General features: G+C 36.9%; 1 protein-coding gene across 7 annotated transcripts in view; it reads right to left on the bottom strand.

Annotated features, from left to right (window-relative positions):
- The window catches only part of PRELID2 (PRELI domain containing 2), a 242,249-nt gene that overhangs the window by 204,864 nt on the left and 20,854 nt on the right, over positions 1–16,531 (bottom strand). For 6 of the 7 annotated variants that reach the window (XR_013166238.1, XR_013166239.1, XM_077137308.1 and 3 more), the window contains exons 2-4: positions 10,654–10,711; positions 8,482–8,555; positions 6,746–6,906 (exon numbers count right to left, since the gene is read on the bottom strand). Coding sequence is in view for 5 of the 7 variants with exons in the window: in XM_077137308.1 (XP_076993423.1) it covers positions 6,746–6,906; positions 8,482–8,555; positions 10,654–10,711 (293 nt within the window). In the remaining 2 variants the exon portion in view is untranslated. Of the gene's footprint in view, positions 1–6,745; positions 6,907–7,814; positions 7,843–8,114; positions 8,123–8,481; positions 8,556–10,653; positions 10,712–16,531 lie in introns of all 7 variants that reach the window. The other variant, XM_077137311.1, reaches the window with a different exon arrangement.

Consider the following 16,531-nt stretch of genomic DNA (forward strand, 5'->3'; position numbering starts at 1 on the left):
AGCACTGTTTCTATATTAAAACGTATACTTATGGAATATGAGAACCAAAAGCTATTTGAACTGTAAGATGAGTAACAACAAAACTAATAACACTAAAAACAAACATTTAATGACCACTAAGGGCAGGCACTGTTCTAAGCTCTCTACATGTACGATCTCATTTAATTCTCACAACAACCCTGTAACACAAGTATATGATTCCCAACATACAGATGAGAAAACTAGAAAAGTGCCATAAGTTGTCCAAGAACATATAACTAGTTTTACAGAGGTGAGATTGCAACTCAAGATTCAAGTCAGTTAGTGTAGCCGAGGACATTTGAGACCCTGAAGCCAGGTTTGGCTGTGTGAATAAAGCAGAGCTGTGTACTGCTGAACAAATGTGGCAGATAAGGAAAGAGACCTTGTGGAGCAGCTAGAAACAAAAATCTAAAACGGTGGAACTGTAACCAATAACACGCTGAAATCTGTCTGTATTCACCTATTGAAGTGTACTTTGAAAATAAAAATAAATAAGGAGAGTGACAGACCATGTGGCTGCCTATTTCCTGCTGGCTTTCCAGTTCCTGGCTGCTGTTCCTTGGGAGGTCGAATCACTGGTAAATATCCCTTTTTCTTCATCTGCAGTACGAGTTTCTATTATTTCCAAAGCAAATCAAAGACACCCTGGGCACCACAGTGAGAAGGGAATGCAAAGAGAAAAAAAAAAAACAAAAAAAAAACGTGGGCAATGTCCCTTCTTAGCTCTGTTTGAAATTTCTGTCACTCATGTCCCATGTTCCGAAGCTTCTCCCATGCAGCTCAGGCAATTCAGGTAGCTGACACCCCGCCCCCCACCTTACCCTCCCACCTCACTTCGCCCCCGCCCCGCCCCGCCCCGCCCCGCCCCGCCCCGCCCGGCCATCAGCCCTACGGGAAGATCCTGGCTGGTCAAAGCCAATCAGCCCCATAGCATCGCTCTGATCACTCCTATTGGGCCAGAAGGGAGCACGTGACCTAAGTTGGCCCAGTCAAATTCAGAGAAAGGTCTCTTCCCTCCCCACCCCACCTCCACGGTTGGGAGAGAGGCTCTCGTGTTTTCACAGTTCTCTGTCCCTTGTTAAATGTGCACAAAGTCGTATGCTAGTCCTTGATGTTTCTGGCAGCTGCGAGGAAGCCCAACTTGAAGATAAAAAATATGCAGATAAAATGATACACATGGAAAGGTAGAGTTGAAATAATATCAGATAGGGGTAGAACCCGCATAGTAAATGTATGCAGTGTTGATTGGTATCAGGTGAGTCCCAGCTTCTGTACTTTGCAGCCAAAGGCAGCCTCAATGATCTATCTAAGCAGGAGGACAAAATATAGGAGGACTTCTCTGAGGCACAGAGTCTGAAGCTGGGACCTAGAAAAGTTAAATTAGTGGAAAGCTCCACATCACTCTATGTTGCAAAGACAGAAATTCCATTCCATAAAAATTGCAGGAAGAAAATGCTGGGTTAAGTAAAGAAAGCATAATTAGAAATATCCACTCATGTGGTAGGACTGATAGGTGGAAAGAAGGATGCAGTTAGCCCAAGAAAGTACCAAACTGCAGAGATGACCAGGGGGAGTGGGACTGAAATGAGATCCATGTAAAGAAATATAGAGTAAGGCTTAGATTCTACCGCAAACAAATTCAAACCCTCTTTGAATTGAGCTGACAGGCCATGCACAGGGACAGAATGGCATCTGGTTTCCCCATCACACACCCATACCTGCTAACCAACAAACAGCTTGAAAGTCTAATTTTAGGCTCAGCAGCCACAGCAGGTTTTGCTTTTGCGTCTTCTGTTTGTCTGTTTTTCCTTTACAAAAATGTCCACATTTTCTCTTCTGGGTGTGGTGGCTAGCCAGTACTCTCACATACCCAGGCAAAAGGAAGGGAATAAAAGTAACAATGTGTCCTTCCTTCTTTGACTTTCTCCCTGCCACCAGATTATCCACTCCCTGAGAATGTCTGCCTAGCAATACCTTTCTAAATTCATATCAAAAGCTAAGAAGACACAAGTTCATGGCTTTCACCACATCATCCCCTGTTGAAAAACCTTCGCATGGCTGCCTGCTGCCAAAAGGACAAAACCCATTCTCTATAGCTTGATGTCCAAAGCACTCATTGGTTTGAAATAAATCCACCATTTATAAATTTCCATATTCTTCCTCCACCACTTTGCTCAAGGTAAAGTCCGAGAAACTGGATTTACATATATGGCTCAGCAACTTATTGAACAAGTTATTTAACTTGAGCCCCCAAATTTTACAGGCAAAAATACCTACTTTGACCTTGGCATAGAGTAGGTGTCAATAAATACTAAACTCTTGTATCAATAATATAAAAGGCAGTGTTTTGGAAGGGATTAGAGCATAACAAACTAAAGAAAGGAAGAAAAAATTGGTACAGCCTCTTTATAGAAGAGTCTGGTAATATGTATCAAAATATAAATGCACATAACCTACAATCCAGAAATCCCACTTTGCTTAATCTATCTTAAAAGATAATTGTGTAAGTGAAAAAATATATAATTACAGGGATAGTCATCACAGCACTGTTTGTAATAGCAAAAAATTTGGAAACAAATCTAAATGTCGATTAGGAATGAACCAAAAAAAATGTAAACAGACATTATCTCTAGGTGATAGGAATTGTTTCTTCTTTTCCTCAGAATTGTATGAATTTTTTTTACAAGACATACGCATCTCTTTTTTTCCAGAATCAGAAGTTTTTAAAAACTTATGATAAAGGAAAAGAAAAAGGTTTCTGAAGGATGTTTTCCCTGGAATCTTGGAGCCAAGTAGTATCATTTTACGTATCATTGAGGAAGGAAAAGTTTAGCTTTAAAAATTAGCCAATAGCCCAAAAATGTGAAAAAATTAAGGATGAAATGAAGTCAGGTTGCTTCCTAAAATACTTTTATTTTTGCATAAAATCAAACAATTCCATGTTTACTAGTTCTGTGTACTAAGAAAAAAAGTTTCATTCTCTAGCCTGAGCCTTGACTCTTAATCCCAAACGTCTGTGAAGCTCTGATGATGAGGGTACCTGTGCTGATTGAAACGATTATGTACCCTAGAAAAGTCAAATTTTAATCCAGATCCAATCTTGTGGGGCCAGACCTATTGTTTAGGGTAGAAACTTTGACTGGATTGTTTCCATGGAGTGTAACACACCCTGTTGTGGATGTGAACTTTGATTAGATGGAGATGTGACTCTGCCCATTCAAGGCGGGTCTTGATTAATTTACTGGAGTCCTTTAAAAGGGGAAACATTTTGGAGAAACCTCAGATGCAGAGCCGAAAGAGCCAATAGAGATAGCTAACAGGAGGCCCAGATGTTTAGAGATGCAGAAAGAAAATGCTCCCGGGGAAGCTGTTTGAAATGGGAAGCCAAAGACTCCGGCAGGCACAAGCCATATGCCTTCCCAGCTGACAGAGGTGTTCTGGACCCATAGACCTTTCTTGAGTCAAGGTATCTTTTCCTGGATGCCTTAGTTTGGACATTAGAACTGTAAACTTAGCCACTTAATACATTCCCTTTTTAAAAGCCATTCCATTTCTGGTAAATTGCATTCCGGCAGCACTTAACAAACCAATACAGTGCCTGAGGAATAAGGACTTACAGGTTGTTCAGAGAAGCCCACCTCTACTGCTGACAGGACTCAGCATTCTCACTCACTCAGTGGGCTGCTGGAACATTCTAGAATTGTCACCACTGTCTAGACCAATGTAATGGAACAGATTAATGATATGAAGAGTGTTGGGGCTTAAGGATGGATTTCAAGTTTTGGGTTTTCAGTTATTTGGGCTTCAGGGCTTTAAAATTTTCATAAAAATTAAGATTCATAATAAAATATTCAAACCATGCTCAACAATAACAAAACGCACTGTAAATATCTTCCCAAATCATATTTCACAGCAATAATCACTGTTTATATGTGATGTTTATTTCATTTTGCTTTTATTTTTAAGCCTCCTTCAAAGGAATTAATCATTTCTCACCCATTATTCTGGCAAAAATAAAAAAAGTATTTTAATATTAAATGCCGGTAATGGTATAGGGAAGTAAACACTCTCATGTACTATTGATGAAAGTATAAATTAGTGTATTAACTCACTGGATGGCAATTTGTCAGTCTATATAAATTGAAAATATGCGTCTGCCTAGATATCGTTATCTAACTTTTTTTATTGATTTATAATTTGCACACTATAAAATTCACTCTTTTAAAATGTACAATTAAATGACTTTTAGTATGTTCACAGTTGTGCAATTCCAGAATATTTTTTTCACCCAAAAAGAAACCCTGTACCTGTTAGTAGTCACTCTCTATACCCTACTTTCCCCCAGCCCCTGACACCACTAATCTACTTTCTGTCTCTTTGAATCTGCCTATTCTGGGCCTTTCATAAAAATAGACTCATATGTGGCCTTTTGTGCCTGGGCTGCTTTCACTTTAACATAATTTTTCAAGGTTCAGTATGGTATAGCATGCATCAGTATTTCATTTCTTTTTAAAGAGAATAATATTCCATTGTACGGATATACCACATTTGTTTAATTTGATTATCTATTCATCAGTTGATGAACACTTGGGTTGTTTCCACTTTCTGGCTTATTATGAAGAATACTGCTATGAGAATTCATGTACTAGTTTCTATGTGGACATAGGTTTTCACTATGGAATGGATTTGCTGGGTCAAAGGGTAACCCTATGTTTTAACTTTTAGAGGAACTGATAAACAATTTCCCACAGCCAGTGAACCATTTCACATTCTCACTGGCAATGTAGGAGGATTCCAATTTGTCCAGACACTTGCCAACACTTGTTATGGTCTGCTTTTTGCATCATAACCATCCTAATGGATATGAAATGGTATCTTGTTGTGATTTTTATTTATATTTCCCCAATAATTAACGATGTTGAACATCTTTCTATGTGCTTACTGAACCATCTGTATATCACCTTTGAAGAAATTTCTATTCAAGTCCTTTGCCCATTTTTTCAAATGTAATTTTATTGAGATATATTCATATACCATACAATACACAGAAAATATACAATTGATACTTCACAGTATCATCACATGGTTGTGCATTCATCACCATGATCAATCTTGGAACATTTGCTTTATTCCAGAAAAAGAATAAAAAAACCCCAATACTCACATGAAAAAAGAATGAAATGTGACTCCTATCATACAGCATACAAAAAAAAAATCCTATACCCTTTACCCCTTATCCTTATTGACCCCTAGTGTTGCACAATTTAAAGACATGCAATAAAAGTAAGTTAACTAAGACAGTTAAGTATTATCAGAGATAGCTACATAGATCAGTAGAACAGAATAAAATATCTAGAGGTAGATCCACACAAACATGGCAACCAACTTTTTTTCTTTTTTTTTTTTGCTTTATAGCTATACAATCATTATTAAAGATAAGGCCTACTGGATTACAGCTTAACAAGTACCAGTATTTCCTTCTAGCTATTCTAATACACTAGACACTATTCTAATACACTAGACACTAAAAAGAAATATCTACATAATGAGTAAGTAGTCATAATCCTCCATTATAGCTCCATTATATACCTCCTCCCTCTAATTTAATCATTCTCTCTATCTTCAAGGATATCTGCCTTTGCCCATTTTCTAATTGGATCATTTGTCTTTATATATTGTTGAGATGCAATTCACCCTATGTTCTAGGTACTAGTCCCTCAGCAGATATATGATTTGCAAACATTTTCTCCCATTCTCTAGGTTGTCTTCTAACTTTACTGGCAGTATCTTTTGAAGCACAAATTTTTAAATTTTGATGAAGTCCAATTTATCTGTTTTTCTTTGGTTGCTTTTGTTTTTGGTATCATATCTAAGGAACAAATGTCTAACTCAAGGTCACAGAGATTTATACCTATGTCAAATGCATAAAACCATACACTAAGAAGGGCAAATTTTATAGTATGTAAATCATACCTCAATTTTAAAAAAGCATTTACATAAAGCATAAGGGGTTACATATAAGAGACATGTTTCACAAATACTGGAATATTGTTTATAATAAAGAGAAACTAGAAACTATCTAAATATCTACTAATAAGGAAATACCTGAATAACAAGCAGTATAGTCATAGAGTTGAATACTCTGCAATGGTTCAAAGAAATAAGCTACATCTATATGCATCAAATGAATAAAGCTCAGAAACACTCTACTAAGTGAAAAAAGATGTGCATAATCACATAGTGATGAATACACAACCATGCGATGATATTGTGAGCCATTGATTGTATACTATGTATGGACTGTGTATGTATAAAGCTTTCTCAATAAAAATATTTTTTTAAATATGCATAATGATTTATACAGCATACAATGATTTATGTAAAAAAAAGATACACAAAAGTATATGATACAGGATCCATGAACAAATTATATACATATCTAGAAGTATTTTTTTTAAAGCCTGGATGAAAACTTGCCAAATTGATAATATCCTTTGCCTCTGGAGAGCGTGAGAAGATTGGGAGGAGGGTCAAACAGGAATTGAGTGCTATCATTTCCCCCCCCCCCCAGAGAAAAATATAAGCATTAGTTACTTGTGTGATTAAAGCTTAATAATACAGAATATGAGCAAAATAGTCCTAAATTTAAAATGAAATCATGAGCGTGGAAGCAGAGCACCACAACTCCCAACACACACACACACATACACACAGGTAATCTTACCAATTTGGATTTTCCACACTTTCCCGGAAGACAGACTCTTCCTTCATGGATGCATACTGTGTCCACGTAAGGCAGTGACTCTGTATAGCCATGTTTCTTTCCTGAGGATTAAGCCACGATTCCTCTTCCAACTGGATATTAGGTACTTTTAAAATGCTCACCTGTCCAACAAAATAGGACGGCTTTCTCGATTAAGGAAAAGCAGGCTACCTAAAGGAGCTGTCTTGAATAATTAAGAGGACAAGTGATCCTGATACACGACAGCAATGGCTGTAAGCCCTTGGTCATCAAACATAAGGTGACCTTACTAAACGCTGTGAGGGTATGCAAATGGCCTACGATTTATGCAGGCTGTGCAGTCCCTGGTCCATTTTCCCTAACTGCTAAACACTACGTAAATTACCTGCCTCCTCCTTGTCTCCTCTCGGGCTGGTTACAGCCTTCTTAAATTGATGGGTTCTAATCAGTCCCTCTTACAGGCACTCATGTACAGGACAATATCCAGTAAAATATTTTCTTCATTTTAAACTCTGTCTTATAATGAGAGGAGGAGACATGGAAAACCATAAAGGCAAAAATGTACAAGTTATCCTTAAATTATTTAAGAATTGAGATACAACACAAAGTTGAATGCCTTTTTTAAATAATAGAGTCAAAGTGTGTATTCAGGGTAAAAGCAGGGTATAAACTGCAGAAAAAAACTAATAATTCACTAGATACAATGCAAAGCATTTTACCATCTGAAAAATAAAATTTATTTTCATTGTCATATCTGCTTTCTTTCCACAAAAGAACATGACAGAGCCATTTAATCCATGATTAGGATGTGATGAAAGCCTCCATTTTTTTCGATATACAGCACAGCAATTTAGTTTGCCAGCTACTGACCAAGAACCACACTGGGTGCGACTTTACACACAGAATCACTTTCGGGTTGAAACAACCGTCCAAGACATTTTTAAAAGCACATATCAAGATTCTCTCCTCTTACTTCCCAATAATTCTAGAAGTTATTCCAGTTGACAATCCCTCTATAGTTCAAACAATGAGATTAAAAACTGCCACTTACCTTTTTCCAACAAAGTACCACCAGAATGCTTTAGGGTTTCAAAGAGAGAAAACAATTTGCTGTCATGAAGACTTCATTACCAATTCTATTACTTTATAGAAACACAAAAAAAAGACTTACAGGGAATACTGAGAAAATTATACCTCTTGGTCTGTCATCTCCAGCAATGAATTAGAAACTGAAGCTTTTATCTTCCTTGCTAAAGATCAGATTACATATGTACAATCTGCCCACTTCAGATCATTCTTATCAAAGAGTCATTTCAAAATTTGGATTAGAAACGCACAATCTCATGGAAACTGCAAATTCTCATGCAAACTGCCCAAGGTATCACTAACATAATTGTAGACCATCTCTATGTCCACTAAGAGTCTCCAACAAAAAGAAAAGAGAAAGAAAAAACTATCTCCAGTGGATCTACCAAAACGATGCTAGGATTGCACATTCATTGGACTGCATGGTATGTGACTAAAATGCCTTTAAACAACAACAACAAAAAAACTGAAGCTCAATATGAGAGAGCTTCCTTCCTTTGAAGGGCTGTAAGGTTGAAAAATTGAGAACATTCTAATCCTCCTTTACATCAGAAAATGCTGTCTCTTTCTATGATTATTTAAAAATTGGCCAAGATAACATGACATATGATTAAATTTTTAAGTGAATTTACCTTCCTCAAAATTTCTGGAACCACATTCTGACAGACTGCAATCCTCTTTCTATAGATGATGCCTGTTGATACATCTGGAAAAAGAAAAATTTTACACTCAAAAAAATTAATTAAGGGAATTTATTCTTGACAATGGCAACAAAATTTTTAGTGTCAATTTCAATGTTTTATATATAGAGTTCCTAAAGAAAAATGTTTAACTCAGACCTCGTTTCCCTTTCTAGGCGAAATCGTTCCAACATACCTCTCTGCAATCAAGGAATAATGGTAAACAGCTACTCATACCGCACATTCCAATGCCAAGGAAAAAGAATCACCAACTATTACTGCTCTGGCCTATTAATGTCAGTACTCCAACAATGACAAAGGAGGAAATGATCATGGCACTTTCTACAAAACTCCAAGAAAGAGAATGTTTTAACAAAAAGACAAAAAATCTGATTCTGCTACTTTCTGCACAAATCATGTTTTCAAGCACAGATTTCTAGCAACCAAATTTAAACCTCTAGTTAATTCTACTAGCCATACTCTTCTCTCCCACAGGGGAGTAGACCTTCTGTGGCTAGGACCATTCTGTTTTGGAACAAAGTTTCTGGCATAGCACCAGGGATGTAAAAGACACACAATAAATACTAGTTAAGAAAAAGGTAGACTGAGGCAGAGAAGAGCAACTTTAAAGTGCTATCATTTGCTTTACGAGTTGTTGTAGCCCAGTGACACTGTTGCAGGTTTCTCAAAGCTCTGAGATCCTGATGCAAACCCCCTGACTACCCAGAAGCTGCTGACAGGGTGACAGACGGCTCAACTCTCTGCCCACTGGCACTCCCTCTGGCCATCTCTTCCAGCATTTGCAGTACACCTCTTTAAGCAGATTAGCAACTCTTGAAGACAAAGATGCCCCTGTCGATGGTACTTTGGAGTATGCGCATTGTTTTCTCATTTGATTTCCACAAGGCCAGATTATCATTATTTTCTCATTTTGCAGATGAAGAAACTGAGCCTCTGAGAGGTCAGGTCATTTAGTTAACAACAAAATCAGTACTTGAAACCAGGCTTGTCTGATGCCAAATCACAAATTTTTCCCATATATTTAAAATATAAATAGCCTCAAGTAAAAAACAGTTTTATGTTCACCCAGCACAGATAGAGCCTCAGAAAAAAAAAAAAAGAACAGCAAGCAGCATCTCATGTTTTCAGAATGTTAAAGAGCAAGTTAGAATGGGACCTGGGAGTCTCCAAGGTCTGTACATTGGCTGTCTGCATTGTTACAGCTTCCTGCAGTGCCCTGTTCTCAAGTTCAAATGCTGCCAGTGAAGGCGGTTCTCTTGGAGATGGGGATGACAGAGCACAGAGGAGACTCTTACAGTCTAGTCCAGAGGTCAGTAAACTTTTCTGTAAGAGACCAGATGGTAAATATTCTAGGGTTTGTGTACCATTACCACCTCTATTGCAGCTACTCAACTCTGCTGAGTAAAATGCACCCACAGACGCTGTGTAACCAAATGGGTGTGGCTGTGTTCCAATAAAACCTTATTTATAAAAACAGGCCAGACAGGCCATAGTTTGCTAATATCTGCTCCAGTCAACATTGGGTCGCATTGTCAAGCACACATATGATTCCATAAACTATATATCAATGCCATTTTCAACATTTTATGGTCACATTTCATATACCCTATGAATCACATCTATTTTGTGTCCCATAAAATGATATATGAATATAATATATAGATATAGACATGTAACCTTAGACAAATCATTTAACCTCTCTGTTTCTCATTCATTAAATAGGAATAGTAAGAATATTTATCCCATAAATTGTTCTGAAGATTAAATGAGTTAATAAAAGTAAGAGTGCCTGGCACATCTAAGTGCTCAGAAAGAAATGTTAACTGTTACAATTGTAAGTAATTCAGTACTGTCATCAATAATGAATTAGAAAGGGAAAGGGGCCTTTTTTAGGGCAGGACTTCAACTACCTTAAATGCTGAATGCTCTCAGGGCTAGACTTTTCTATCAGTCACTTCAAGTACAGAAATATGCCTGTTTAAACATAACAGACCGTACAGCACAAATATAGGCACACACAGACACAAACGCACATCTCTGTAAAACAGCATGGGAATTACTTAATGATCTTCATTGAACTGAGGGCATATTGGGGGAACTCACCTCTTTTTTCCTCCACGGTTTTTACAGCAATGACATTTTTATCCATGGGGTTGGGGTACTAAAGAAAAACACATAAAGAAAAATTAGCATTCCTCTCCCACAGTTATTCATAGTAGCCATAATTATTTAAAGAATGAATAAATATTTTCCAAGCAACCTGTAGCTAAAGAACAGTTTTCAATCAAGGTCTTAATTTTAATATTCAGCTAAAATAAATAAGAGGCTATCATCAACTGAACCTGTATTAAATCTGGAGAAAACCTTCTTTAGGTGTAGCCTGCTCTGGGTAGGTAGAGGGGTAAGATTAAGATGATTAATACCAATGTTATTAATACTGTCAGACTAATATCAATCAAGAGTACTCTTTGTGCCAGTGTGTGATAAATGCTTTACTTGCACAATCTCATTTAAATCTTCTGATGGCCCCTCCCTTGAGACTGGATATTTTTTTAACTTTTTTTATTGTGAAATACAACATATATACAAAAAAGTAATAAATTTTCAAGTACATTTTAACAAGTAGTTATAGAACAGATTTTTAAGTTTGGTTACAGTTCCATGATTTTTCGTTTTTTTCTTCTAGCTGCTCCAAGACACTGGAAACTAAAAGTAATATCAATATAATGATTCAGCAGTCATACTTATTTGTTAAATCCTATCTTCTCTGTTATACTCCTCTTTTTTGAGAAAAATAACATCTATACAAAAAAGTACATTTCAAAGCACATCACAACAATTAGTTGTACAACAGATTTCAGAGTTTAATATGGGTTACAATTCCACAATTTTAGGTTTTTACTTTTAGCTACTCTAAGGTACTGGAGACCAAAAGAAATCAATACAATGATTCAGCAACCATACTTACTTGTTAAACCCTACTGTCTCTGTATAACTCCAACACCACCTTTGATCTTTATCCCACTTTTTAGGGGTATTTGGGCTATGCCCATTCTAACTTTTTCAAGTTGGAAGGGGCTGTCAATAATATAGAATGGGGGGTGGGACTAATTAATGCTCTGGACCCTCTGCATTTCAGGACTTACCTGATCCAGGGACCCATCTGGAGGCTGTAGGTTTCTGGAAAGTTACCCTAGTGCATGGAACCTTTGCAGAATCTTATATAAGGCCCTAGGTGGTCTTTAGGATTGGTTGGAATGGTTTTAGTTGGGGTTTGGCAAGTTATGTTAGGTAGTAATGTCTTATTGAAGCTTGCATAAGAGTGACCTAAAGAGTAGCCTCTTGACTCTATTGGAACCTTCTCAGTCACTGATACCTTATTTGCTACACTTCTTTTCCCCCTTTTGGTCAGGATAGTGTGCTGGTTTGAAATGATGCATGTACCCTAGAAAAGCCATGTTTCAATCCTAATCCCATTTTGTAAAGGCAACCATTTCTTCTAATCCCTATTCAGTATTGTATATTTGAAACTGTAATTAGATCATCTTCCTGGAGATGTGATTTAATCAATAGTGATTGTTCAGCTGGATTAGGTGGAAGCGTGTCTCCACCCATTTGGGTGGGTCTTGATTGGTTTACTGGAATCCTATAAAAGAGAACAGAGAGAAAGCCAGAAGATTTGGAGAGAGCAGAATGACATAGCCACAAGAAGCTGAGAGTCCATCAGCCAGCAACCTTTGGAAATTGAAGAAAGAAGACATCTCCCAGGGAGCTTCGTGAAGGGAAGCCAGGAGAAAAAGTTAGCAGATGATGCTATGTTCGCCACATGCCTTTCAAGATGAAAGAGAAACCCTGATCCTGTTTGCCATGTGCCTTCTCACTTGGGAGAGAAACCCTGAACTTCATCAGCCTTCTTGAACCAAGGTATCTTTCCCCGGATGCCTTTGATTGGACATTTCTATAGACTTGTTTTAATTGGGACATTTTCTCGGCCTTAGAATTATAAACTAGCAACTCATTAAACTCCCCTTTTTAAAAGCCACTCCATTTCTGGTATATTGCATTCCAGCAGCTAGCAAACTAGAACACATGGTATTGTAGATCCCATGGTGCCACAGCCAGACTCATTCCTGTGAGTCATCTCTCATGCTGCCAGGAAGAATTTCACCCCTGGACGTCATATCCCACATAGGGGATAGGGCAATGGTTTCACTTGCAGAGTTGGACTTAGACAGCTACAGCAAGGCCACTTCTGAGTAACAAAATTGGTCCTCCAGAAGTAACTCTTAGGCATACCTATATAGGTAGGCTAAGTTTTCTGCTATATACATAAGCTTCACAACACCAACCCTCAAAATCAAGGGCTTGACCTACTGACTTGGGTGTCCTTAATGTTTGACACAGTATCCGGGGTTTCCCCAGTAATAAAGTTTAATAGTTCCATATTTTTTCTCCCATCCCCCAAGGGACTTTGTCAATACTTTTAGATTATCTGCTTAATATATTTTGGGATATATACAGACATTACATTAAGCTATATAGGATTAAAGGCTCTTATTCTTATTCTGGGCTCCCTGTGTTTAGATTATTGAAATAATCTATCCCAACAGGTTGAGTTAGATTACATACTATAGAAAACTTAGGTGCTTCCTTTGGTCTCAAAGAGTAGGTGAAGTTCTAAAATATAGACTATGTCTTCCTTACCCCTGTAATCTTAATTACCTTAATCCCGACCTGGTCAGCTTCATTCTTATCTCTATATACCAGATTATACATATATAAAACAGCCTCTCAAAATCTAGAAATAACAATTATAGCTCAGGACTAAATGTGACTGCTATAAGAGTTTGCAATCTAGGCCACAGTTTTCTTATAACTATTTTCTAAATGAAATCATAGAATATTTGCTCTTTTGTTTCTGGCTTACTTTGCCTCACCAAATGTCCCACAGGTTCATTCACATTGTTGTGTGCCTCATAACTTCATTCCTTTTGGTAGCAGCACAATGTTCAATCATATATATATACACCATCATTCACCAATCTACTTCCCAGTCAGTGCATCTTTCAGACACCACCATCTTTTGGGCCTCGTATATAATGTTCAAAGTCAACAGTCAGTCAACACTCTCAATTTCAGATAATTTCATTGTTCCCAAGAGAAAGATAACCAATAAACACACCCTCAACAAACAGAAAATCCAAACCTCCTCCTAACTCTTGTCCCTCCCGCCATTATGTACCCCTGGTATTGCTGTGGTACTGTTGATGTTTTCCTCTTAAACCCAGAACATAGCATGCAACAGCAGTTTTCTCCCAATACCCCAAAATTACATAGTCTTTGTACAAGATTCATACCTTTTCAGTAGTTTGTTTAATAGAAGACATTTTTATACGTTAATCCACTTATCTGTTGATGGGCACATGCATTGTTTCCATCTTTTGGCAATTGTGAATAGTGCTCCCATGAACACCAGTGTACAAATGTCTGTTTGTGTCAGTGCTTTCAGCTCTTCTGGGTATGTACTGAGTAGTGGTATTGCTGGTTCATAGGACAACTCAGTATTTAGTTTTATGAGGAACTGCCAGATTGTCTTCCATAGCGACTGTACTATTATACATTCCCACCGGCAGTGCATAAGTGTCCCAATTTCTCCACATCCTCTCCAACATTTGTAGTTTCCTGTTTAATAACAGCCATTCTTGTAGGTGTGAGTTGGTATCTCATTGTGGTCTTGATCTGCATTTCCTTTACAGCTAATAACAATGAGCATCTCTTCATGTGCTTTTAAGCCATCTGTATTTGCTCTTCAGAAAAATGACTATTTGTATCCTTAGCCCATTTTATAATTGGGTTGCTTGTTTTTGTTATTGAATTGTATGATTTATGTATACAGAACATTAAAACCTTTATCCGATGTGTGATTTCTGAATATTTTCTCCCATTGAGTTGGCTGCTTCTTCACCTTCTTAGCAAAGGCTTTTGAGGCACAAAAGCATTTTATTTTGAGAAGGCCCCATTTATCTATTTTTTCTTTTGTTGGTTGTGCTTTGGGTATAGTTTAGGAAGCTACCTCCTATTACTAGGTCGTGAAGATGTTTCCCTACATTTTATTCTAGGACCTTTGTGGTACTGGTTCTTATATTTAGGTGTTTGATCCAATTTGAGTTAATTTTTGTATAAGGTGTAAGGTAAAGGTCTTCTTTCGTTCTTCTGGCTATTGATATCCAGTTCTCCCATGCCCATTTATTGAAAAGACTATCTGGTCCCAGTTCAGTGGATTTGGAGGCCTTGTCGAAGATAAGTTAACCATGGTAGTCTATTTCTGCACCTTGATTTGATTACATTGGTCAGTACTTCTATCTTTCTGCCAGTACCATGGTGTTTTGACCACTGTGACTTTATAATAAATTTTAGAATTGAGGAGTGTTAATTCTCCCACTTTATTCCTCTTTCTAGGATGCTTTTACCTATTCGGAGTCTCTTTCCCTTCCAGATGAATATGGTAACTAGCTTTTCCAAGTCTTCAAAGCAGGTTGATGGAATTTTGATTGGTACTGCATTGAATCTGTAGATCAGTTTGGGTAGAACTGACATCTTAACTATATATATATATTTATATATATTTTTTTAATAAAATTTTTCTTTATTGGAATAATTATAAATTTACAGAAAAATATGCAGAAGATACTGAGTTCCCATTATCTGTCTCCCCACAGTTTTCCCTATTAGTAACATTTTGTATTAGTGTGGTAACTTTGTTACAATTGATAAAAGAATATTATTATAATTATACTATTAAGTATACTCCATAGTTCACAATCGGGCTCACTGTGTTTTACAGACTTATGGCATATTTTTAAATTTAATTCTAGAAGTATATATAAATAGAACCTAAAATTTCCCCCTTTAGCCCCATTCAAATATATAATTCAATGGTGTTAATTACATTTACAATGTTGTGCTATCATAACCATCATCTATTATGAACCTTTTCCATCACTTCCCAAAACATTCTATACCAATTAATCATTAATTCCCCAGTCTGTACCCTCAACCCAGCCCCTGGCAACCTGTACTCTAATTTCTGACCCTATGAATTTGCTTAGTCCAATCATTTCATACCAGTGAAGTCATATAGTATTTGTCTCCCTGTGCCTGTAATCACTCAACATTATAACTTCAAGGTTCATTCATGTCATAGCACACACCAGAACGTCACTCTTTTTCACAGCTGAGTAACATTCCATTGTCTGTATATACCACATTTTGTTTAACCATTCACCTGTTGCATCTTAACTATATTTAATCTATCCATAAGCAGGGAATGTCTTTCCACCTGTTTAGATCTTTGATTTCTTTCAGCAATATTATAAGTTCTCTGTGTACAAGTCCTTTACCTACCTAGTTAAGTACATTCCTAGATACTTGATTCTTTTAGTTGCTATTTTGAATGGAATTTTTTCCTTAATTGACCTTTCAGTAGGAGTCAATTAAGGGAAGAGTCAATTTATGGAAACATTACTGATTTTTGTACATTAATTTTATAACCTGCCACCTTGCTGAATTTATTACCTCAAGTAACTTTATTGTAGATTTCTCAAGATTTTCCAAGTATAGTATCATGTCATCTACAAACAATGAAAGTTTTACTTCTTCCTTTCCAATTAGGATGCCTTTTATTTCTTTGTCCTGCATGATTGCTCTAGCTAGAACTTGTAGTACAATGTTGAAAAACAGTGGTGACAGAGGGCATCTTTATCTCATTACTGATCTTAGGGGGAAAGCTTTCAGTCTCTCACCATTAAGTATGATGCTGGCTATGGGTTTTTAATATATGTCCTTTATCATATTTAGGAAGTTACCTTTGATTCCTACCTTTTGAAGTGTTTTTATCAGAAAAGGATGTTGACTTTTGTTGAATGCTTTTTCACATCAATCAAGATGATCACATGATTTTTCCCTTTTGATTGCTAATGTG

Source organism: Tamandua tetradactyla, chromosome 20 (genome assembly GCF_023851605.1).
Source record: "Tamandua tetradactyla isolate mTamTet1 chromosome 20, mTamTet1.pri, whole genome shotgun sequence".
NCBI lineage: Eukaryota > Metazoa > Chordata > Mammalia > Pilosa > Myrmecophagidae > Tamandua > Tamandua tetradactyla.